General features: G+C 34.5%; 1 protein-coding gene across 35 annotated transcripts in view; it reads left to right on the top strand.

The window, feature by feature from the left end:
• LOC111146851 (regulating synaptic membrane exocytosis 2) overlaps positions 1-25417 on the top strand; it is a 591447-nt gene that overhangs the window by 375513 nt on the left and 190517 nt on the right. For 20 of the 35 annotated variants that reach the window (XM_022502564.1, XM_022502568.1, XM_022502561.1 and 17 more), the window contains 2 exons: positions 10124-10303; positions 11197-11306. In XM_022502564.1, the coding sequence (XP_022358272.1) occupies positions 10124-10303; positions 11197-11306 (290 nt within the window). Of the gene's footprint in view, positions 1-10123; positions 10304-11196; positions 11307-12143; positions 12195-14700; positions 14767-25417 lie in introns of all 35 variants that reach the window. The other 15 variants (XM_022502563.1, XM_022502575.1, XM_022502559.1 and 12 more) reach the window with 4 other exon arrangements.

Genomic DNA, 25417 nt, shown 5'->3' with positions numbered 1-25417 from the left:
AGGAAAAATAATAACTGAAAAATGCCCATTAAATTTGGCAAGTGAGAAATCATCAGTGACATCATCTACAATGATTTCTAAAGGGGGTGATGGAAAAGAGCAGCTTACCGAGGCCTGAGGCCTGCCTGGGGGCTAAAAAAACAGAATGCTTTTTTCAGAATGTGGAGGAGAAATACTGGATACTGGAAGTGATATCAAAGTAGACTTCTTTTTTTTTAGAATATGAAATACATCATGAGTTTTGAGGCTGGACGAACAGATCCTTTAGGAAAAGTTAGATTGAAAATACAGAAAAAGGAGAGGATGACTGTTAGAAAGATCTTAGGGCAGGAGATGGGTCTAAACATGTAGATGGAGTTTATAAACAGAAAGACGCTCTTGTTTCCTTCTGAGACAGGAAGAAAATAGATAACAGAGTTGAAACTAAGTAAGTTTTTAGAAAAAGGTTGTTAAATTGAAGATAGTTAGGTTTGATAGCCTCAATTTTGTTGTTGCTATACATCAAGATTATGGTTATTATTTTTGAGACAAATTCTTCAGTGGGAGGGCCCAAGGTTGGACATGATTGATTGGAAATGAGGAAGTTTAAAATGGTCATTGGTTAAAAAGTGATGGGAACAGAGGAGGGAAAAGTAAAAAGATTATTGGTGATATCAGCACAGCAGAAGTTGGAAACCATGACTTTGTCAACCTGGATGAATTTATGTTTTGCTTCAACTATACCCAGTTGTCTAGATGTAGAGAAATCCGATTATAGCATTGAACCAATTTTGGGGTTCTGATGAATGTTTGAAAGATTGGATTAGAAGGGAATCTGAGTATTGATCTGGGAGTGGGTCAATGACCAATCATAAGAGTCTAGGATGGAAAAGGAAGGAAGGCAAAGGGAGTGATAATACTGTTAGGAATTGGGGACACCAAGGAACAAAAAGTTATCAAATGAGGATTGAGTAAAGTGAGAGTGAGACTATGAGACACCTGGCAGCATTAATTATTATAATCAGAATTTGAGATATTGGAGTTTAGTGTTTCTGGATTTAAATAGTTTCACTGGATTCTAAGATCCACAGTAATTTGGGGGTTGGGAGTAATTCAGGAAAAATGTGAGGATCATTGAAGTTTTGAAGATGTTGCAGTTCAAGATTATTGAAGAGTTTTCTGCACTTGCACTAAAATCTCCTAGTATAACCATAGGAATTACGATAAAGAAGATGGCTGACAACAAATTCCCCCAAATTATCAATGACTAAGGGATAATGATCCCAAGTTGGGATGTTTATTTTAATGGATGTTAAACTTTTAATGGATGTTCGAGCTAAGTTGAATGCTTCATAGAATAGGGACATTTATATTGTGGTAGGAAAGTAATGGCCAGAGTGTCTCTAGGAAGCCAACTTCTGGATCTAAGTACAATGAAGTATGAAGGGATAAGCAGCTTCTGCTGACGTGAGCTTTCCTGGAAGCAGAGTGTGCAAGATTGAGCTAAATATTATTTAAGGTAGGGAAACACAGAAACCATTCTGTGAACAGAATCATTCCTTGATGACACAAAGAAGTTTGCTAATGATGGAAAAGGATTTTTGCAAATATAGCTCACAGAAACAGAGGAGATTAAAACTTTATAGAAGAAAGTACAGAAGATGAAGAATTTAGAGAAGTGACATCAGAGGCAAGTGAGCTTGCCCTGTACTTGAAAACTAAGGATGACAGGGATAAGATGCTTGAGTAGAAGTGATTGACTTCAAATATCCTAGATTTACCGTAAGTTGTTTTGGTGCCAGAACTGGGACTTGCTTTGGTGCTAGAACTTAATAAGGTTCTGGGAAGGGTCTGAGCTGGGTCTAGAGTAATGATGAAGGATGCCATAGAGCTTGAAGAGAGGCAGTAAATGGTCTTACCTCAGGGTATTTGGGGCCATAACTAAGACCCCAGTTAGAGAAAGGATTCTGACAAAGTTAGCGGAGTCAAAGGGAGAAGGAGATTCCTGTTTGCTTATAGATGCCTTATCCGGCAAGTAGCACTGAGAGCCCTTAGTAAACGTGATCAAACCCAAGTAACTCGTACCTCCTGAGCTACCTTCCTTTTAGTCTTAACTTTGCGTTGTTACCAGTCTTCTCTCTTACAAGTATGTTCTTTTCCATCACAACTCATCTTCTATTTGGGTTTCTGACTATAACCTCTCTTAATGCCTTTGGAATTTTTCTTCACTATTTCTTTTTTCTCTTGCATTTCAATCTCTCCCATTTTCATGATTTTGCTTCTTCTTGAATTACTGATGAAGTCTAAATAATATCTTCCTTCTATTCTGCCACACCTTCAAGCTACTTTGAAAACGATTCTCTTCACTCTCTTTTCTAAGTCACGTTTCTTGAGTATGTATTTTTACGAATGCTTCCAACACTCCTTCATCAGCTCCTAAGCTTCAACCCTCTACAGTTTGACCTCTGCCTCCAGCACTTAATTTTAAGTTATTTTCTCCATGGTTATAATTTGCCAAGGCTTTTGTACATATTTATCTGTGTTGCCTCTTTGCACCTGCCATTATTAATCAGTTTTTTTTTTTTAACTTTTCTAATGCATTACTATCCTGATTCTCATTCTACCTTTGGATTGTTCGCTATCTCCTCTTCTTTTCTATTTCTTCATGTCCTCAAATTTTTGACTGTGTATTGATCCATATCTTATCATCTCTGTGGTTTTAACCAACACTTCCAATAGCTGGTGTGTTTCCTGGCCCATAGTATGAATTCAGTAAATAGTATTGAAATAATGACTCAACAACCAATACTGAAATGACTTCTCAAACCCTATCTCTAGTGCAGCTCTCTCCTTTGAAGGCCAAATCTCCCTATCTGATGGACAGCAGTACAGAATATTTTTCCACCCCTCACAAATTCAAGTTCAAATCTGAAGTTACTTTTATTCCTCCCTAGAATCCTTTTATTTCTGCTAATAGGCCATCATTTCATTTTGGAGGCTGAGAATTTAAAGTTTTTTCTTTGGTTTGTTTATTTCTACATTTAATTCACATGATGATGTCAAACATGTTTGAGAGGAAAAAAAATACAAAAAGTCCCTGCTATCAAAGAATTTATAGTTCAGTGACGTGAACAGGCTTTAAATTAAAGAAAGATTGATTCTAGTTCCAGCTCAGAAAACATCTACTTGTGTGATGTGTCCCAAGTTTCTGTGAGCCTTAGTTTGCTTATTTCTAAAATGACAAAGATTGGATTATATGACTTCTGTGATTCCTTGTAACCCTAACATTCTGTTTGTATAGTTTCATATATTGTGTATATTCTCTATACTGCATGTTGCATATTTTGTACATCGTGATTTTATAAACTTTGTCATCCATAGTTTCATCCCTATTTTCACCCCTGTTATTACAAGTTCCTACTCTAATTCATTTCAAACATTACTGCTTAATTCAGCTTCTTAATTCATTATTTAAAAATTACCTTTCTGGGACCCCTGGGTGGCTCAGTCATTAAGCCTCTGCCTTCAGCTCAGATCATGATCCCAGAGTTCTGGGATCAGGCCCCACATTGGGTTATCTGCTCAGCGGGAAGCCTGCTTCTCCTCTCCTACCCCCCTGTTTGTATTCCCTCTCTCACTGTCTCTCTCTCTGTCAAATAAATAAATAAAATAATAAATAAATAAATAAAATAATAAATAAATAAATATATAAATAAATAAATATTCCCTTTGTTCAGAAGCTTTAGGTCACTCTCACTGAAAATTAAATCCTATCTAAACTACTTAACTAGACACTTACAACCCCTATAAACTGAGTCCAGGAAAATTTTCTAATTAGTATTTTGCCATACTTTACTTTCTGTATTTCTAGTATTTCCATTTGATTTCTCCCCCCCCCCAATGTGGTTTATTGAGGATAACAAAATTCTGTATACAAAATGACCTGGACCTGGTGCTTCAAAATATGACCCCACCTTACTAATATTTTGATAAGTCGATCCATAGAGTGTAAAAAGAATTTACTCTAAAATGAATAGAAAAGTGCTTATTGCACTTGCAACAAATGGCCTCACTTCTGGAACTTCAATAGCTTTATAAGATAATTAACATAGGTAAAATTAAGTCCCTAGATGACTGGCTGCTGGAGAACTTGATATAAGACATCAAGAAGCCTTATTGCGCACGGCCACTGTGATACCATCATGTTTCTGGAGAATAATATTCCCGTTATCTGATTCTAGGCATACCACAGGAGTATCAGTGGGGTCAGAGGCCAGCCCAGCTTCTTGCTGGGCTAGAACAGGTATTACCCAGTATGCTCATCTGACAGGATCCCACAGCAGCCCAGATTAAGTCCTTAGGGACCCATGCCCAGGATTCAAACAATGCACCAGTTCTTCATTGTGTCCCCCAAGTGCTGCTCCCTAGTCTCCTCCATCACACCCAACAATCCACCCCAGCCTGGGACCCCAGAGCACACCATGTCCTTCTCTACCACGTGTCTCCCGCTGGACTCTTTTTGATGGTTTCCATCTATCTGCCAAAACTACTCCATCTTTCCATGCATCTTGTCCATCTTTTCTGATGTAGACTTTAAGATATCAGTTACCTTATTTGAAATTTTCTGTCTAATCATTCCAACATCTGTGTTGTCTCTTGACCATGGGCCCTATTTTTCTTGTTTTTGGTGTTTCCAGTCATTTTTTTATTGACTATTAGACATTGTTATTTGTTGTGACTGAGGTGGTATTTACATTTGAAAAGTTGCATACCTCTTGCTCTGTTAGACTCTGTGTGTGTGTGTGTGTGTGTGTGTGTGTGTGTGTGTGTGTTGGGGGAATTAATCCTCTGACTATACCACCTTTGACTGTATGATTGGGAGTGACATGAAGTGGCAGCTAAGGGCACCTGGCAGCCACATGTATGAGGTCATCACACTCTACCATTTCTCTCTCCATGTAAAGCTACCAGAACAAAGGAAGGTTTGTGAATTTTTCAGAGTCGATCGGTGAAACTGTTGAACATAGCATTCTAGTGTGAGGACCAAGCCTCATCACATTTATACATATAGTACAGTAACAATGCATAATTTGGTCCTTTAGACATACATCTTTAAAATGTGTTATTTTATGGAAAATTTGAGAACCCAGGAAGGGAAAGCATAGGGGTCCCATACCTTGGTGGAACAACATTAATTTCTTACAGTTGACAAATGTTATTAAACTTCAACATTCACTGAGAATGAAAATGCTCTATTTATTAAAGTAAGAATTTTATGGTTTATAAATGATAATTATCTCTGGATTTTAAAAAAAATATATTTTGAAGATATATTAATTTGCTGCATGTTAATTGCTGCTGAGTAAATAATCCTACTTATTTGTGGTTTTCTGTTATTTTTTGAAATAAAAAATAATAAGGAATATTATAAATATTTAATAGAATACTCAAAATATCCTCTAGACATTTACATCTTTTATGTTTTTATGTGTGCATATTTAATAATACAATATACTTTATTTTTCAGTATTGCATTTGTCCCTAATTTTCTTCAGGAAATTGAGATAGTAAATTTTCTTCTTGCTATCTCCTGTAATGACTATTTCTAAGAAAATGCTTCTCTAGAAATGAGAACAGTTTACATCTCTTTTTGGTGATAAGATAGGCTTATGGGTAATAATAATATTCCTACTTTAGAAGTGTCTTGCTTTCTCACCTCACTATATGTATTACTGCTGTTTTCACATCTTAGATTGTTAATGTGGCTGACACTAGACACTGCTATTATTTTTGAATAAACTCACTACTTTTAACTAACATACAGAATTTACATTTAAATGAGGAGAAATGTTCTGTAAAGAGATACTCTCAGGCCTAAGGACAAATTAATCTATTTTCCACCAAAATAATAAAAATGTTCTTATTTATACACAGTATTTATTTATTTGGATAAACTAGAGTTTTTAAAAAATTAAATTGTGCAATACAATTTATGGTGAACATGAAAATTATAGAGTTGAGTCATGCAATTTAAATTATTTGTTATATTATATAAATATGTATCTACATTTTATTAGTTGCTCTAAAATATCTAATTTTAAAATATTATCCTGTATGTATTTCTTCAGTTATGCAGTTAATTCTCAGAAAATCTCTAGACATTCCATATATTTTACCAAAAGCATACTGCTTCTGCTGGTAATTAGCTTTCTGTATTATACAGTATGGACACAAGGAAGATATTTCTTGCTCCAAACCAGAGAGGTACTTGTTGTCCTTCAGAGATACATTGAAAAAAAATTTTTTAATTTAAGATTTCAGCATTAGAGAAATAATTTCTTTATTAAAAGGAAAAAAATAATTCTGAAATAGCTTCATTTTTTTAAGAAAACCTATTATATTTACTTATGGCATCTTTACAATCTAAATATGAAATGAGCCTAATTAATCACAGACTGTAAGTTCTGAGTCACATTCTAGGAGAACTTTCACTGATATCTACATAGTACTTTGAAATTTTGCATTGTGCTGGTGGTTGTTTTTTCCTTTTCTTTCCTTTTCTTTTCTTTTCTTTTTTTTTTTTTTTGAGTTTTCCTAGTGTTCTTTTATCATACCTACAGAGATACAGAGATGCTCTACATTGAGCTTTTGTTGTTATGAAGTTGAATCATTGCGATGGTCTAATGTAAGTGGTTATAGAAGAGAAGGCCCTGTGCCCTGTTCTTCCCTGTTCCGTTACATCTCTACCTTGTGCTGTAAGTGAGAATAGAAAAAGTAAATAGCAAAGGTGGTGAAATAAGTAGAGAGCTGTGCCAGATGCTTAGAAACTTAAAAAAATCTTTTGCAAGAGCAACTATAGTGAAGGGGAAAATGACTCAAATGGACGGCTTCACTAGATGATTATAAAATTATTTTTCCCTTAGGAATCCTTAGCTCAAATTCTGCTTGTGCTATTATTGGCTTATAAAGCTGAGTTGTTACAATCCTGGTCCTTGTTACAGTGTTATCAGTCAGGATGAATTATCTCTGTTTGTGGACGGGCTATTAAGCAGGATCCTCTGCAAACCTTGGAATAGGAGCCCCTAAATAGTACAGAGCAGTGGTCAGTATTTATCCAGGTAAATGATACATGCAAAAATCTGAACTATTGTACACACATTACAAAATATAAACTATTAAAAATCGAACTACGAAAGACAGTAAATCACTAGATATTATATCACTTTTTTTTTTGGTTCTTTAATTTTTTTTTAAATTTTATTTTTATATCACTTTTTTTTAAAAGACAGCAAGATTATTCACCTACTAAGAAAGATTTAATTTTGTAGGTGGACGGTTCCTAACCTTTTTTATAGGCCTTGCCCTTTGGCAATCTTGTAAAACTTACGGCCATCCTTTTTAGAAGAATGTTTTAAAATGCATAAAGTAAAATCAAGTAAATTAAATGCAGTTACAGAGAAAGCTACTTACAGTGAAATATAGACCCCAAGTTAGGTATTAAAATATTTGTGCCTTGTAAATGCATAGTTCCTATATCTTAGTGGCTACCATTCAAAATTAAATATTTTTAAGTTCTTCTCCGAAAACTAAAATTCACTAAGAATTTAGGTAGACATTGTCAGGTTTTATATCTCATTCCCTTAAAGAACCTGCATTGAGACTGGGTATTATAGGTAAGACCTAGGCATTGTTGCTTTCAATTTTCTCAGTAATTGTCTTGGTTCTTCCATAGTAAGGCTTATCCTTATCCAATTGTGGGACCGGGAGCCTGTGTTGTTCTTCTGTTGTGTGATCTAAGTTTAAAATATGGTAGCTTTTCATTCCCCTTAACTATGGTAGACATTTTAGGAAATTGCTACCTTTTACTGTGGGTTTTTGTGTGTGTCTGTGTTTCACTTATTAACCAGTTTTCCTTTCACACTATGGAAATCATATAATTCATATTACTTATGAAAATGGAGAGAAGAAATATAAGCAAAATTTAAAACATTGACATAGTCTTCAAACAACTTTTCCACCAAAGAGAAATTTTTCTAAGGATATTTCCTAAAGTGTGACTGTTGGCTTTATAAGTGACAGTATCCTTTTAAGGACATAGCAACAAATTTGAAATAATTCTCTGGATTTCAGTCACAATCATGTATTTCAATTATTAAAATATAGTGTCAAAGAAGTAAAAGTGTATATCCTATTATCTTAGTTTTCACTTGGAAAATTGCTTGATGGAATCAGAAGATATCAAATTTTGCATAAATACAGGAAAGATTAGCCTGATTTTCTGCTGGGATAGTCATAGACATTCCACAAAATTTTGTCAGTACATGTCATATAGTAAGAAAAGTTTATTATTAACTTAAGATAATAGGAAATCTGAAAATAAGGTAAAGATTGGTTTTTTCCAAAAAATAGGTTTTAAGGAATCTAAGATATATATATGTTCCTTTGCTTCTGCTTATAGACTGTGATGAAACTATACAAAGATATGTACACCAAAAACATTTAAAAAACTATTTAGCATATTTATTTCTAAAGAAAAGTGTTCTCTCTCAAATAGTTTTTCAGAAACAAAAAAATAGAATTATGAATATTTATACCATCAGGTTTCCTTTTTTAGATCTCTCTTTGAAAGTAATTGAATATTGTGTATGTATTTACACTTTGTATACATCAGCTTTTTTTGAGATATCCTGGATATACTTACATAAAAACAGAGATTGCATGGAACACTGGCTGTTATATGCAAACAATGAATCATGGAACAATACATCAAACACTAATGATGTACTGTATGGTGACTAACATAACACAATAAAAAAAATTAAAAATACTAAATTTATCTTAGGAAATGAATCATATGATGGCACATGCATTTTAAAATATTTTTTAAAAATGGTTTGATTTATGTATTATCTTGTGAATTTAAAATGTAAGAGAATCACAAGATATATTATAGAATAAACCCAGCATTCACCTCCTAAAGTCATCTAATCTCATGCCTGCTGATCTAAAATTATATGCTATATAATTTGTTACATGTGGGAAATTGTGCCCTTTCTTTTCTTATTTAATTGCCCACATTTTTCATTATCAAAAATAAGATTCGGAGAATTTGTAGGTAAAATGAAAGTTGTTTACATTAGTCTTGGGAGAGACTAATGTTTGTTTTTACAGTCCATAATATATAAGCATTTCCATTACTGTGGTTAAAACTAGATGGGTGGTCACAGTTTAATCTGAAGTATAATATGGCCTAAGTGTTAACCTTAGAGTTCTCGAGCCAAATGAGTGTTCTTAGGGTTGTCTCACAGGTAGTGGGGCTGGTGTTAGAAAACATTTACCAATCACATGTTAGGTGTTCAAAGCATGCTAGGGTCTAGGGATACAAAAGTCAATAATGATGGGTTCCCTAAATTTAAGTATATGTCTTTCAACAAGGATTAGGTTTTGATATTGGTCTTATTTGTGGTCAAGATCACATTGTTTCAGAAGCATTACTATTTCAATCTAGTAATACTTTGCTGAACGATATCTGTTGGCATTGCTAAAGTGCCTTGAGATGGGTGGCAGAGATTGACTGATTAACCGGTTGTCTGTGCTTGTTCTTGTGGACGGTGTGTTGAAATATGGCTACAGCCTGCAAGGTTGCAGTGTTTTCTTACAACGTTTTGATTCTTTTGTTGGAATGTTTGGGTGCATCAATATACCATGTTCATGCAAAAGGCCTTTTTATGGCGTATAGAATGAGAAACACCCGATCTGCCTTTGGGTCTTTAGAATTAATGCTTATAGGGTTTCCTTCACTCTTTTGGGAACATTAGGAAAAGCCATTGCATTCCTCGAAATAGACTACTCCACATACGTCACCGGTTCCACGTAGGGAGTTCATTCTGGAAAGCCGGCAGTTTCGTTTGTCACTGACAATAACTGAGCAACTCCTATTCTCTTCGTTGGGAATTGCTACCAAAAGCAGATTGTGGTTTCCTTAGAAATGCTGACGAAGTATAGTGAGACCCGCTCAGAATATGTTTTTACAAATTCGATGATTTTAAACAATGACCTTTTTCAAAATCGATTTGATGCATCCTAACCAAACAGGAGAAGGGCACTAAAGATCAACTGAGCTGCTTTCTGACTAACGTTTCAGGGATTGTGAAGCAGCAGATAGACAGCCATATCACAGATCCAGATCAACAGAACAACGGCCTCTCCTAGAGCGGACCACCACCCGCTCCCGATCCACTGAGCGTCCTGACACAAACCTCATGAGGTCGATGCCTTCATTAATGACTGGAAGATCTGCCCCTCCTTCACCTGCCTTATCGAGGTGAAAGATAAATCAATCAGACTAACTTCCCCTTTGCCCCACCAGCACACCTATTTATTTTCCCAGCAGCTAAATGGTCTCTTCTATCATCCTTGGCTGATCACTAGTAACGATCAATACTAACCTTTTCAGTGTAAGCACACTATTTATATTCAGCGGATATAATAGTGTGTGGCTACCATTGTAATTTGTTTTTAACTGTCCTGACCGCATTTGTTGTGTGATTTCTCATTGATCAGGAGTCCTGGGTAAATCCCCCCATAATGCACCTCATAACTCTCATGTTCTTCTCCTACAGAATGAGAAATTGTTTGTGTCCATTAGACATCAATTTTGGAATAATCATCGTAATGACAATAACTAAAACTAGCTTTTTGTTTCTTTCTATCAATACTAAGATCACGTATTAACCAGTATCTTTAGTTGAATTCTGAATTGTTCAGGGTTTTAGTTATAGTATCATGAGATATTTTCTAATAAAGGGATATCTAATATAAGCCTGAGTAAAAATCTTGCATAAAGGGAGGGAGGTTAGTGTTGAGAATTTGAAATCTGGTAGAAAGAAATGTAAAACATTACCTCTCATTTTTTGAGCTGCAGAGCTCTCCTGTTGCTTTCATATGGATAGAATACTAATTTACATGAACAATTCCATGGACGTTACTGTAGGATTTTGTGTGCATGTATCTGTGTGTGTGTATGCATATGACACAAAAGTAGAAACATCTTTCGACAATCATTCAAATATCCATATTTTGTCCTACTTTCCTAACCTTTTAATCAGCAGCTACACCTCTTTTAAAATTGCACTTGCACACTATCATATGAACCAAATGTATTCAAATGACTTCATTCATCCTACTGAAAATGAGCATCAATGGTGTATCTTGTAGGTCTCATCCTCGTACTGGGTCTGTCCAAACCAGCCCGTCAAGTACTCCAGTGGCAGGACGAAGGGGCCGACAACTTCCACAACTTCCGCCAAAGGGAACATTGGAGAGAAGTAAGTTTTATTTCTAATTATGTCATGTAGGAAATACACACGGAAGCTAAGGTGAATCAAGATATTTTTTTTACTACTTCTGTGTTAGTGTTCTTCTTTTGTTAATTGAACGCCTTAGCCGCATTTGCTAGTAGTTATAGTTATAAATATATTGATAATTATTATATATTTTGCAGTTAAAATTTGTAATATTTGGGGGGAAATGACCTCCCGTTATTGCTTTTGCACATTTTCAAAATTTGAATAAATGCATTTTTAAAAGTAAACTTAATGCTCTTAGATAAGCAGTGGGATGCTATTTCTTTGCTACAACTAAGTGTATGTAATTGTTGATAGTTACATAAAGTTTATTAGTAACTAGCCAAATCAATTTTCACACACTGCAAAGGACTGGTTAGCTGATGCACAACAATGGTGATCCTTCTCAAAACTGGAGTACCAGAGAAAAGGTAATCATGAATATACAAAGAAAGATGCATGTTGTACTGATATTTTTAATACTTTCAAATTTTTGCATAAGAAGCACTATTTTTTTATACACAGATGAGCATACTCCCCAAACATCTATAAATCCTTAGATAAAGGGCCTCTAAAAGCATGGATGATAGATTATAATAATTTTTAACCTCATTTTTTTAAATCGTCCCTTTATTTAGTAACTGGATGTGCTTTGCCAAAAAACAAATACATATATATTTATATATATATACTTAAATCACCATTTAACTTTTCTTTAATAGATGATACATACATTTTATGCCTTTGGAAATTTCTGTTGTTTTTAACCCCTGTGCTTTGGTTCCCTTTTTTGTTTTGTTTTTATTTTGTTTTTCCTAGACAATGGAGTCAAGGAGATAGAACCTTATGAAGGTCTGTACATAAAGGAGGGTTTGTTTTGTGCTGACAGCCTTTTTGGGGGGCTATGCAAGCAAAAATAAACCCAACTGCAATTGATGTCCCTCCATGGTATAGACTTTTATGGAGAGTAAAATGATTTTCTTTTATCATTTTTGGTGAAGTATTCAACTTTGGTTTTACTTAGAAATTACACCAAGGAGTTAAATTTCTTTTGATTCGTTCCCTTAAGAATGCAGAGTGAAACTTCCTTTAAATGCCAAGATAGAATATTCTGGTTTTTAAAAATTTTAATATGCCTTTCAAGCAGAATTCTGTATGTTGTGCAAGACTTTAACCAAAGACATCAATTGCAGTCTGTGTTTATATCACCAAAGATGTACACCCAGTCTAGTGATACTTATCCTCATATATTTCATTTCGTATTTATGATGATCTCTCAGTCATTAAATTTGACTTTCTAGAAAAGAAAGTTGTTGAATTAGATAGTGATTGTGGTTTGTATTTCCTGCATCACTTTTCATGTTGTACCAAGACCGCTTACAGTATACCAAAGTTAAACATGTACAGTTTTACTATCAACACTACGTTATGACTCAAGAGAAAATATTGAATCATGATATGTGGAGTGTCATACATTTACTAAATAATAAAAATTCCTCTGCCAATGAAAGAATTTCTAAAATTAACCTAGTAAGTTTAAAGAATTGTTAACTGTTTTATTTATTTATGAATTTCCAGCACATAGAATATTGCCTGGCCCATTACAGGCCCTCAATAAATGTTTGTTGAATGAATGCATGAAACGTTGTTTAAAAACTGAAAAGCTACTTCAAATAGTATACAATGTATCCCTACAAGAATCTCGTCATTCTATAGATGTTTATATTAAATTGTGTTTTCTATTAAAATTTCTATAAGCTATTTGTAACAAAATTTTAAGTGCACCGCATTTGGGCAGTATATTTTATTGCCTTATATAACTTGGAATAGCTGTGTTCTTGTTAGTTACTGAATGATTTATGGACTTCAGTATTGAGGTTTTCTCTATAATATGTACCATGATTTTAAACAACTCTGTGCTATTATGACTAATGGTTTCTTATGCTGTCTGGCAAGATTACAGCAGCATTTCTGTAGTTCTTAATTATTTGCATTAGAATGGGTTACATAATTTTAAAAGTACTTTACTGAAAGAAAGTTGTGTGATGTGTATGAAATGTTTTTTGTCTCCCCAGGACTTTTAAAGACTTTAAAAGACCTTTAAAGAGTTTTGACTTCATTTGTTGGCATGTGATGTCAGAAATAGTTTATGTCACAATTTTTTAAAAATTCAGTTTTAATATCTTTTATAACAATAGTTTGTTGAGATGTGAGTTCTGTTCTTTGTAATAATAAACCTACTGGAAAGTCAGCATAGAGCTAAAGCTGAAAGTCGGGGTTGAGGAATTTTTTAATGGGCTTGTCAATTAACATTCTATATGCCCTATAGAATCTATTTTTTAAAAAGTTTTCTTTTAATGTCCCCTTTCACTGTGACTTTTTTTTATAAGTAAAAGGAAGGAGAGCTAAAACCGCCCTTATCATTTCCAGTATGAGATAAAAGGATTTTTTGTTTGTTTTGTTTTGCTTGAACGTATGAATGATTTCAGCAGTGTTTTTGTGAATGTTGATATGAAGACTTTAGCAGATACATAATTGTGTAATTTTCTTTGCTTTAATTGGGGGCAAAAATACCTCTTTTAGAAGTTTTCGAATTCCAGCTGAAGTTAAAGATGTGTAATCCAAAATAGGCTGTCAGTTGGTCTACATCAAATTTTATTTGGATTATCTCTTGAAAAGTTGTCAGAACTTGTAATTTAATGGCATTATTTCAAAATCAAAGTAATGACGTGATTATTTTTCTCATCCTGTCCAAGAGCTAAAAAATGAACAATTCCTACTTTAATTCCTTTTGATTTTGGTTATATTTTAGTCTGTTAATTAAGTGAACTTAAAACCTTGGCTATGTTGGTTTTCATGATGGTACAGTATTGGTTATCGTCTCTTTGAGAACCAGAAAAAATAAGAACAATATAAGAAGAGTACAATGTACTAAACAACAGTTAAAGCATTAATATTTTTTAAAATTTTCTCTTAACTTTGATGTACTGGCATTTTGTGAAAATAAAAGAGAGTTTATAATTTTTTTTTTGGTTCTGTAGAAGAAAAGATATGTAATGTTATTTTTCTAAGAATGTATCAAGCTTATAGACAAAGTATTTTGCCTACTTTACACAGTTATCACATACCGTAAATATTTTAGAGGCTATAATTTCTCTTTTACAAATCAGAGCCATCATAAAAGAAGATAGTATGATAACTTATTTATAGACTATTTATTTGCTTCCATAACTTGTCAGAAATTCATTAAAAATAATCTTTTAGTCTCCCTATAATCACTCATTGTATCATGAATAGTTTGAAATTTTTGGTCACCAAGAGTAACAAATATACATATCTGGTCTTATTTTTTTCTTCACTTGTGCAAATACGGAAGTTAATGAAGAGACTGGGCATGTGGAGGAGCAGTGGGGAGAAAAGCAGGGTGAAGAGGTCAAGGCAGGTCTGTCAGACTGTTTGTCTAAAATAAATAACTGAATTTTTTAGAAGTATGACTTTTCCATTTCATATAAGATGTTGGGCTCCAAATTTATAAATGCACAATAAAGAACGTTTTGTTTTTCAGTACTGACTTTTAAATACATTGCCTAATTTTATTAATGGAGAAATATTACATAAGCTATCTAATCGAGATAACTTACCAGAATGTTTAATTTCTCCTTCTGAACATGTTTTTTAGTATTTAAATCAAACTAAAATTATAGACAATGCCTCTGATCAAATTCATGCCTATCCTTTACCCTAACTCTGTATTCAATTCATTTATTTATTAAAAACTGAGTTCCTACTCTGGGTTACACTGAGTAATACATTGCAGTCCTAGCTTCTTCTCTAAAGAATTTGGTTTTGTAGAGGTAAATTACAAGTAAAGTAGAGTAGAATATAAATTCTATTAAAACTTTTAGAGACTATCACAATTTTCTTCATAAATTCTTTTCCTAAAATAAGAACAATTAACCATATATTCCTGTTCTTCATCCCAGCTCAATAGTGTTCTAATATTTATTGACAATCATAATTTCTTACTAAACATTCCATCTTCTGAGGGGAGGGTCTCCATTCTGGTGGGTTTTTTTTTAAGTCCTTATTTTATTTACATGTCATAATTTTTGCCACTTTCTTTGTCAGCATGTTCCTGAAAGGATTTTAAAACTTCAAATATTACATAATCAGTAAATGTATTAATACACTTCTTTTATCAAATTTTTTATTTTATTAAATTCTTTTATCAGATTTTCACTCTTTTTATTTGAAACACAGAATTGAATCCTAGTCTTTTCTAAGATGTCAGTTTAAAAAGATTTAACAGTGAAGACTGAACAAGACTGAACAATGAAGAATGACTGTGGTCCTAATTTTATCATGTTTAAATCATCACTTTTCTTTCATGAACAGTAGAGTGTACTTCATGTGCCTTACGTTCTCTCCTTTTCCACTGTGTGAAGCAATGTCCTTATGGATATTGTGCATATATTTTCCTGGATGCATTGTCTCAGTATTTACAGTATAAGACGCAAGACCTCTTAAGTTGCAGTTGCTGATTATCAGTAACTATTTTTAATATCATAAAGATAAGAATAATCATCAGAATGTGTCTGACCTTGAAAATAAAGGCAAGTTTAGCTGCACATTTCTAGAAATGTGTAACTATCTCTGTTCTGAATATCTAGTATTCTAACTACTAGAATGTCATGAATCTTCCATTTTCCTGCAATGCTATAGGAATCACATATTTAGAGAATAGCATAAAAAATGAATTTAATTTTAATTTAGCTGTGCAATTAATGTCTTCCTATTTGCCCATTCCTATATTTCTCATTTTAGTCCATATGAGCGGTGAAATGCTTTCACACTGTTCATGAATTGGCTTCCAGAGGAAAGTCATTTTTTAGGAAATTATAAGTTTGGGGGCTTCAGTGGTAGTTAATACTTTTATTTATTTTTCACTTCCTTAAGATAAAGCCTATTTGTTGAAGCAGTTTGTCACCTATCCTCAAAATTAACTTCATTAGTGAATACATCGATTGTCAAATTAGCATAAAACCATAACTATAATCTTTCTGACTTACTATAAAATGACTATTCTTCATTTTATTTTTTGTTTTTATTACTTTTCTCAGAGGATGGGAAGGATATACTTTACTCTTGTGTTCATTAATGTGAGATGTCATGTTTAATGCATGAATTTGTTTCCCTAGTGTGTGATTGCATCTTTTGTAGTGTGCTTCGTTTTTATTTGGATTGTTAGTGACCTTAATTATTAACCACTATTGTCTGTTTTCAATGTTAAAAGACAATGAGGGAGAAACACCAAGCCCACCTAATAATGGGAAAAAAGGCAAGTCTAATATGAAGTTAATAGTACCTTTCTATATATTAGACACTCATTATTGATGTTTGTGATGTGTGTGAATATACTTTCTTAAATTAAATAGATATAAATATCCTAGTACAATCCTATTCTATTGAAATGTGTGTCATTTAAGTCAGAAGTTTGGCTTTGTTGGTCATGTTAAGATTCTGAGGGAGAGAGTGTTGGCCAAGTTACCTCACGAAAAACACAACATAGATATTTTTCAATCCAGAAATTGTTTTAAAACTGAGTGATTTAAAAAATATTTTAAGCAGAATTTTAAATTAGAAAATGATATGAACTTAATTTAGTTTAATAATATTAAATAAGCACCTACAATATTTGTAGATTTTTTCAGTTTTATACACATGAATTAATATATTGCCTGAGTGAGTAAAAAAGATGATCAATTTCAATACTTAGATTTAGTTTTCTTATGATTATTGGTGACTTAATTCTATAACCCAGCACAACTAAGTTCTATCAAAAACAACAGGGACTGTATATGTTTTATAATAATTGATAATCAAATTTAGCTCAGAATGTCAGCATTTTAAGATGGTTATAAAAAAAACAATGTTCTAAAATGTCTCTGTATGATAACAATTTGCCTTTGTTATGGGGCCAAATTAAAAAATGAATACTTTTTGCTTCAGTCGCTTTAGTTAAAATGTCTTTTAGTCTTGATTATATACTTCCCTGTCTTCATCTGTTATAAATAATGTCTACAGTGTTCTGTGTGATATTTAATTAGCACTAAAATAATTTTATAATTTTCCTTACTATGGAGTATTAATTAACTATTCATTAACACCCCTTCCAGCATAAAATTCTTGAAATATGCTAGGTTTTATAGGTTAAAAAGGTGAAAATAATGTAACTAAATAAATAAAATGAAATCAAGTATTATAAAATATTAACATTCTCCATAAAACAATAAATTTACATAAGCTTTCAGTGTGCATTTACATAGTTGTCATTTTTATCTATATTTTAGCCTCCATGATTTCTGCTTAGTACCTACAAAAGGATATGTTTATATGTACTGAAATTTCTATCAGTGATCAGAAAAGTAGATATCTCTTCTTAAATGTTCAGTCAATTGTTAGAGTGCAACAAATTTTAAGAACATTTCATGCCATTTTTTTTTATTTGAGTAAGTTTAAATGTATCAAAAGAATAAGGACTTCATAGGAGGACGCCAAGGTAAATACTACAGCAGAGGAAGTACTCTGAGCAGGTGTTTTGGGCTTCCTGAGCTCTAGTTGACCGTGAACGCTGTTAAGCCTTTCACCTCTAAACTCTTCCACACTCTTGTTATTCCTTTGATCTTGCATGTAAAGGTTCTACTGACAATGATTGTTGAGTTACTCCCACTCGTTATTAGTATATTTTTTCATGTACATAAAGATCCTCATTACTGCAAAGCATCACTATTGTTATATAGATTAATCCTACATAGGATACATAGATGGCCCACCTCTATTTAAGGTCTAGGCATCTAATTTTTGCTTCCGCAGTTTTCTTTTGGGAGAGACACATTTACTGTTTGTGTTGAATTTCACAGTACAGTTCATGAGTACGATTAAGGTGAGAGGTTGTTTTTAAATTAGCTAAAGCATATTTGTGGATTAGAGAAGATTCCATAGGTTAGAGGGATGTTACTATATTCCTTCTTTACTTACGTATTCAGAGGAATAAATAAATAGAGGTAACTATGAATTCTGGCTGGAGCCTTGTATTAGAAATGGCCAAACATTGAATTGAGTGATGGATTTATCACCATCCTCTCTTCTGATTTAAAGTGCAAAGGGAGGAAATAATAAAGATAGAGATAGCTTTATGCTGCATCTTCTGTGATTTGCCTACATATCATTCTGGAAAAGGAATAGTGTATGCTGCCTTTCAGTTAGTGAAATATGTGATCAGTCAGCCGGAGTGTCTCCATTAACCCTTTATTAAGGTCAGACTCTTTGGTAGGTGGCATGGGCTTCAGAGTTCTCAAATGACAATGTACCTAAGCCAATCCCTTTACATACATTGGCTCTTCATACCTTTAATGAGCTAGAATGAGACTATCTTTATTCCATAGCATAGCACTATAAATTAAGACTTAAGCATAATTGGTGAGTTTCTAGCTACTTATAATTGCTTTCATTTACTTATTCATTCATTCTACAGATCATGTTTGGGTACTTACTATCTTCTAGTCTCTGTTCTGGACGCTGGAAATATGCTAGTGTACCTGTCACAAAGCTCCATGCCTTCATAATCCTTACATTTATTGGAGCAAGCAAATAATAAAAGAATATAGCAAATCATTTCATATACTGATAAGTATGAAAAAGAAAATTCCATCAGGATAATGGGATAGTGTTCAAGAAAGTAGGGTAAATAATTCTTGATAATGCATTCTGAGAAGTATTCCCATCAAGGTAATATTTGAGCAGATACCTCAAGAAAGTGACAGAATTACCACTTGAATGCCTGGAAAGACGAGTGTTCCAGGCAGAGGGAATAGCAAGAAGGAAGGCTCTGTGATGAGAGCTAACTTGACTTGTTGGAAGAGCCAGGAAGAGGTCACTTGAGTGAGACCAGGCAAGCAGGGTGAATCGTAGTTAGTTGGGTCAGGACGAGCTGGGGCAGGTGACTTGTACCATCCATCAGTCAATGTTAGGATTTTGTTTTTGCTGAGTGAAATGGGAAGATTTGATTCCAGTGACATAATACCATTTCTTTTTAAAATAAACTAAGTTTTTTTTAACATTTTTATTTTTTTACTTTTATTTTTAAAAATTTTTAATTTTTTTATAAACATAAAATGTATTTTTAGCCCCAGGGTACAGGTCTGTGAATCGCCAGGTTTATACACTTCACAGCACTCACCACAGCACACACCCCCACACCAATGTCCATAACTCCACCACCCTTTCCTGACCCCCCTCCCCCCAGCAACCCTCAGTTTGTTCTGCAAGATTAAGAGTCTCTTATGGTTGTCTCCTTCCCGATCCCATCTTGTTTCATAAAATAAACTAAGTTTAATTGCCATGTTAAGGCTAACCTGAAAGAATTGAGATAAGAAACAAGGAGGCTTTTGCAATAACCCAGGAAAGAGGTGACAGTGGCTTAGATCGTAGTGACAGGAGTAGTTGGATTCTGGATAGATATTAAAGATGGAGCCAACAGAATTACCTGATAGGATGAAAGAGAGAGATTCAGTAACATCAAGCTTTGGGCCTGTGTAACTGGGAAAATAGGGAGTTTCTACTAACTGAAGAAAAAACTTGAGAAGAATTGTTTGGTGGGAACATTTCAGGGGCTCAGTCTGGGATATAAGCTAGAGATCCTCCTGGATATCTAAGATAAGATGTCAAATAGGCAACTTAAAATACGGTCTGGATTTCAGGTTGGAGATTTGGATTACCCTCAGAGAGAGAGAGGTTGAACACCATGAGTCTGGCTGAGATTACTGAGAGAACAAGGGAAGAGGTTGAGGGACCCTGCACTGAACTATCTCATACTCGGAAGCTGACAAGATGAAGCAGCAGGAGACTGAGAACTAGGAGGGAAACCATGGAGCGAAGTGTCTTTGAGTACAGGTGAAAAAAGTACTTGCAGTAGGTGAGAGAGAGCTACTGAGTGTGAAACCATCACTCAATTTAGCAAGTATGCCGTCGTCAAGTTATCCTTCATTAAGGGCAGTTTTGTTGGAGTCATATGAAGGCTGAGGAGAATGGATTTAAAAGAAGAGGAAAGAAGGGGGACAGTGAATATAATAGATGCCTTTGAAAGAGTTTTGGCTATAAAGGAAAAAAAAATAAAAATCTGGAACTGAGGGGAGAGATCATGGGACTACAATGCATGCAGGACACATGGGAAACTTTGTATGAACATGAGTTTTGTTTTCTGAATCCGGATTCTTGGTTTGCTTTCTAGAGCCATCTGGCCCCAGTCATCTCCCTGTAGTTTACCAGTCTATCTCTTGGTATTCTGTGGTTTCACTCCTAGATTTAGAATCAAGACTTTTAGATTTAGAAGAAGCCTTATAAGTCTTTTAATAAAGCTGCTTTTCTTCATTGACAAAGGAATAGAAATCTAGAGGATAATCAGCTTTCTTCAATCTACATAGTAGCAGATCTCTAGTCTTGACTTCCAGAGTATGCATTTCTGTATCCTGCCTCTTCAGATAAATGGTGATCTTCTTGCATGGGTTTCAACCATTTATCTTATTTTAAATATTAGCTAATGGCTTAGTTCAGTCCAACCAATGTCTGCTATTTTCAGCTTATTGTACTGGGTGGTTATTGAGGATACACTGACAGATCAGATGTGTTCCCTGCTTTGGGGAGATCCCAAGATAAAACAATGAGAATAACAAAACAGAGCTGGTAAAATTATTTTGTAGCATGTCACTTATAGAAAGTGCTTGAGATTGTGATACGTACAAAGAAGAGGTAAGTTGTGAGGGGTTCTGGGTAGGTTTTCAGCCTAAGATATTCCACTGCTTGTCATAGTTCATATTCTGCCACTCTCTCGTGGCTTAATTATTATTATTATTTTTTTAATTTTATTTTTTATAAACATATAATATGTTTTTATCCCCAGGGGTACAGGTCTGTGAATCACCAGGTTTACACACTTCACAGCACTCACCATAGCACATACCCTCCCCAATGTCCATAATCCCACCCCCCCTCTCCCAACCCCCCTCCCCCTATCAACCCTCAGTTTGTTTTGGGAGATTAAGAGTTACTTATGGTTTGTCTCCCTCCCAATCCCATCTTGTTTCATTTACCCTTCTCCTACCCCCTTAACCCCCCATGTTGCATCTCCTCTCCCTCATATCAGGGAGATCATATGATAGTTGTCTTTCTCCGATTGACTTATTTCGCTAAGCACGATACCCTCTAGTTCCATCCACGTCATCGCAAATGGCAAGATTTCATTTCTTTTGATGGCTGCATAGTATTACATTGTGTATATATACCACATCTTCTTTATCCATTCGTCTGTTGATGGACATCTAGGTTCTTTCCATAGTTTGGCTATTGTAGACATTGCTGCTATAAACATTCGGGTGCACGTGCTCCTTTGGATCACTACATTTGTATCTTTAGGGTAAATACCCAGCAGTGCAATTGCTGGGTCATAGGGTAGTTCTATTTTCAACATTTTGAGGAACCTCCATGCTGTTTTCCAGAATGGTTGCACCAGCTTGCATTCCCACCAACAGTGTAGGAGGATTCCCCTTTCTCCGCATCCTTGCCAGCATCTGTCATGGCTTAATTATTTTAATAATATGAAGCTTTTAGGCTTTCCAGAACACTGAAATATAAATATTCCTGAGGAGACTGACCTGAGCTATTATTACATACAGATCTTTTTAAAATTTTATTTTATTTTTTATTAACATATAATGTATTACTTGTTTCAGGGGTGCAGGTCTGTGATTCATCAGTCTTACACAATTCACAGCACTCGCCACAGCACACCCTCCCCAGTGTCCATCACTCAGTCATCCTTCCTAACTTCCTCCACTCCGGCAACCCTCAGTTTGTTTCCTGAGATTAAGAGTCCCTTATAGTTTGTCTCCCTTCCTGGTTTTGTCTTGTTTCATTTTTCCTTCCCTTCCCCTATAATCCTCTGTCTGGTTTCTCAAATTCCTCGTATCAATGAGATCATATGATAATTGTCTTTCTCTGATTGACTTATTTTACTTAGCATAATACCCTCTAGTTCCATCCATGTCATGGCAAGTGGCAAGATTTCATTGTTTTGATGGCTGCATAATATTCCATTGTGTGTGTGTGTGTGTGTGTGTGTGTGTGTGTGTGTGTACCACATCTTTATCCCTTCATCTGTCAGTGGACATCTAGGCTCTTTCCATAGTTTGGCTATTGTGGACATTGCTGCTATAAACGTTGGGGTGCACATGTACACACAGATCTTCATAGGAAGCAAGTTAGAGCCTGTGAGTGGAGAAAGTCAGGTGTGGGAGATGGATGCTGAAAAATGCAGTAGAGCACTAGGTACCTTGGAAGAGTGATAATGATGAATTCTGCCTTGAACAAGCCCTACTCTAGTCTACTAGTCTGCTCTAAATAGTGTTACTTGCTATCTAAATATGCTCTAAACTTACTTTCTTAACTAATTTGATATATTTAAATTGCACAGAATAATACTTGTCAATAGTAAGTAATTACATACAAATGTTAGCTATGATTAGTAAAATTTCCTAGTAGTATCTTGCTCCAATTTTGTATTTTCAGTACAAACTGTGAAAACTTTCAATTTAAAGTAAAAGCACAACTGATTATAAAAGTAAACCTGAACCATTTATTCAATATATATGGTTTAGTAGTTTTTAGGAAATTAGTCATCTTGATGCTGTTCTTGACCATATAGCTTGCATAAGAAACAATACTGGGGGAATAAATCAGATTAGGTTGCAGCATTAGTTATTATATAATATGCTAATGCATTTGTATGGGTTTTAATCCATTTGTAAAAATCGATATGCAAATATTTAGAATACTCAGATTCTCTAACAGAACTATTTAAATTATTAGTACTTTTCAAGTTTTATAGTGTTTAAAGAACTCCATTGGAAGTCAATACTTGGCTCCTAAGCTTATTTCTATTCCTAGGCAAATGACATCTGGTAATATTCCTAATTTCTCTGCACCTTAGTTTCCTCTTCTGTACAATAAAGTATCCTATAAGAATTTTTTTTTTTTTTTACAGAAACTAAGTGTTTTTGGAGATGTACCTAATGAAATCTAACGTCTCATGGTTTTGTTTCTGATTTATTATCTATGTTGTTACTGTTATTTGTTTATTTTGTTTGGTTTTGGAAACTTAGCAGATGCAACCTCTAATTGGCTGTTCGTGAGTCATTCACTGTCAAGATGATAGACGAAATAAATGCTACCATGCTACCTATCAAAAAATCATGTTCTGGATGCCTGGGTGGCTCAGTGGGTTAGCCCCGCATTGGGCTCTCTGCTCAGCAGGGAGCCTGCTTCCCTTTCTCTCTGTCTCTGCATGCCTCTCTGCCTACTTATGACCTCTGTCAAATGAATAAATTAAAAAATCTTTTTTTTTTAAATCATGTTCCTAAATGTACAGAAGGAAAAATGTTTTGTCCCTTTGAGCCTCAATGTAGAGTTGCCTACATTATTTCAAACATAGTTAACCTTGTAGACTAGGAAGAAAGGAAGGAAAGGAGAAAGAAGAGAGGGAAAAAAACAGGTTACAAAGGAACCCAAAATAGTAAAGTAATTTTGACAATTTATAATGAATACTTATGTCTGTAAGCATCCTAGAAGTTGGATAGCATTTACGGTGTGGACAGGCTTTGTGTTTCTGCCTCTCTGTATTCCTGTGAGTTCTTCTAGGGTGAGGAAAGTAAGATACCCATGTCTTAATTTCCAAGTTTGGTTTATATCTAGATAATAATGGATTTTATATTTCCTAAATATGGCATTCTTTGCCAACTTAGATGAATGACGATTTGACCAAAAATTATATGAGAGAAATTCAGGGATACCATAGAATAGCAAGGAATTTATCATACAGTTTTTAGCAGGATGTGCATTCAGCCACATCTGTATTATGGAATAGTAACTTGGTGACAGTGAGGAAGATGGCTTGAAAGAAATGAGACCAAGGACATAAAACCATTTCAGGTCTTTCAATAGTCCACTATGATGGTTTGAACAAGAGTGAGGAGAAGGGACGCCTGGGTGGCTCAGTTGGTTAAGCAGCTGCCTTCAGCTCAGGTCATGATCCCAGCGTCCTGGGATCGAGTCCCACATCGGGCTCCTTGCTCATCAGGGAGCCTGCTTCTCCCTCTGCCTCTGCCTGCCATTCTGTCTGCCTGTGCTTGCTCTCTCTCCTTCTCTCTCTCTGAAAAATAAATAAATAAAATCTAAAAAAAAAAAAAAAAAAGAGTGAGGAGGAGAATAAGAAATGCATTTTAAAAATTTCCTTCCTCGTTCAAATCCACAAGCCTAAATGAATCAGTTGTAGAAGTTAAGTACTTATACACAAATATTTTAAAATTTCTTTTCCTGATCTTTCCTTTCTTTCTCGGAGCCCATTTCTCCTTATTTTACTTTTCTCTCCCCCTTTGCTCATTTTATTTCTTCTGTATTTCCAAAGCCTCAACTGGCTAATCAGATTTAGTGAAAAACCCTTTCTACTTCAGACCTTTCTGCATACTTCAACCATTATTCAAGCCATACCATCACTGATTTCCTGAATATAATTCTAAGGCCATCTTCTATTTGTTGTTGAAAATGATGTGATCTTAGGAGGGCGATAGGAGACTAGAGTAAGAGCACAGATTTTGGGCCTTGGCTCAGGGCCTGTCTTTACTATGTACCAACACTAGGCCCTTAACCTAAGTTCATCTGAGAAAAAGAAATCTTACTATCTTTCTTTTATGCCCAATATGCTACTTTGAGAATCAAATGAGGTAATGAATGTGAGATTGTTTGTAAACTAGAAAACTAGTCAGTTACCTTTAATAACCAGCCCTTTGTTTTCTTACCTGGAGAAACCAACCACCTGATAGAAGGTCCTTTTTGTGTTTTATAGGATTAAATATGATGCTCTGTGTGGAGGCAATCGAAGCATATATTATACAAATATAGTCTTATTAACATAAGAATTTATGCTCTTTAAATTGTAGCATTCATAGGATTGGCTACCTGGGGTGATGGAAAGTCGCTGAAAT

The sequence above is a fragment of the Enhydra lutris genome, unplaced genomic scaffold, assembly GCF_002288905.1.
Source record: "Enhydra lutris kenyoni isolate GAN:26980312 unplaced genomic scaffold, ASM228890v2 scaffoldscaffold14, whole genome shotgun sequence".
In the NCBI taxonomy this organism is placed as follows: domain Eukaryota; kingdom Metazoa; phylum Chordata; class Mammalia; order Carnivora; family Mustelidae; genus Enhydra; species Enhydra lutris.
This window is presented reverse-complemented; position numbering and strand designations above follow the sequence as displayed.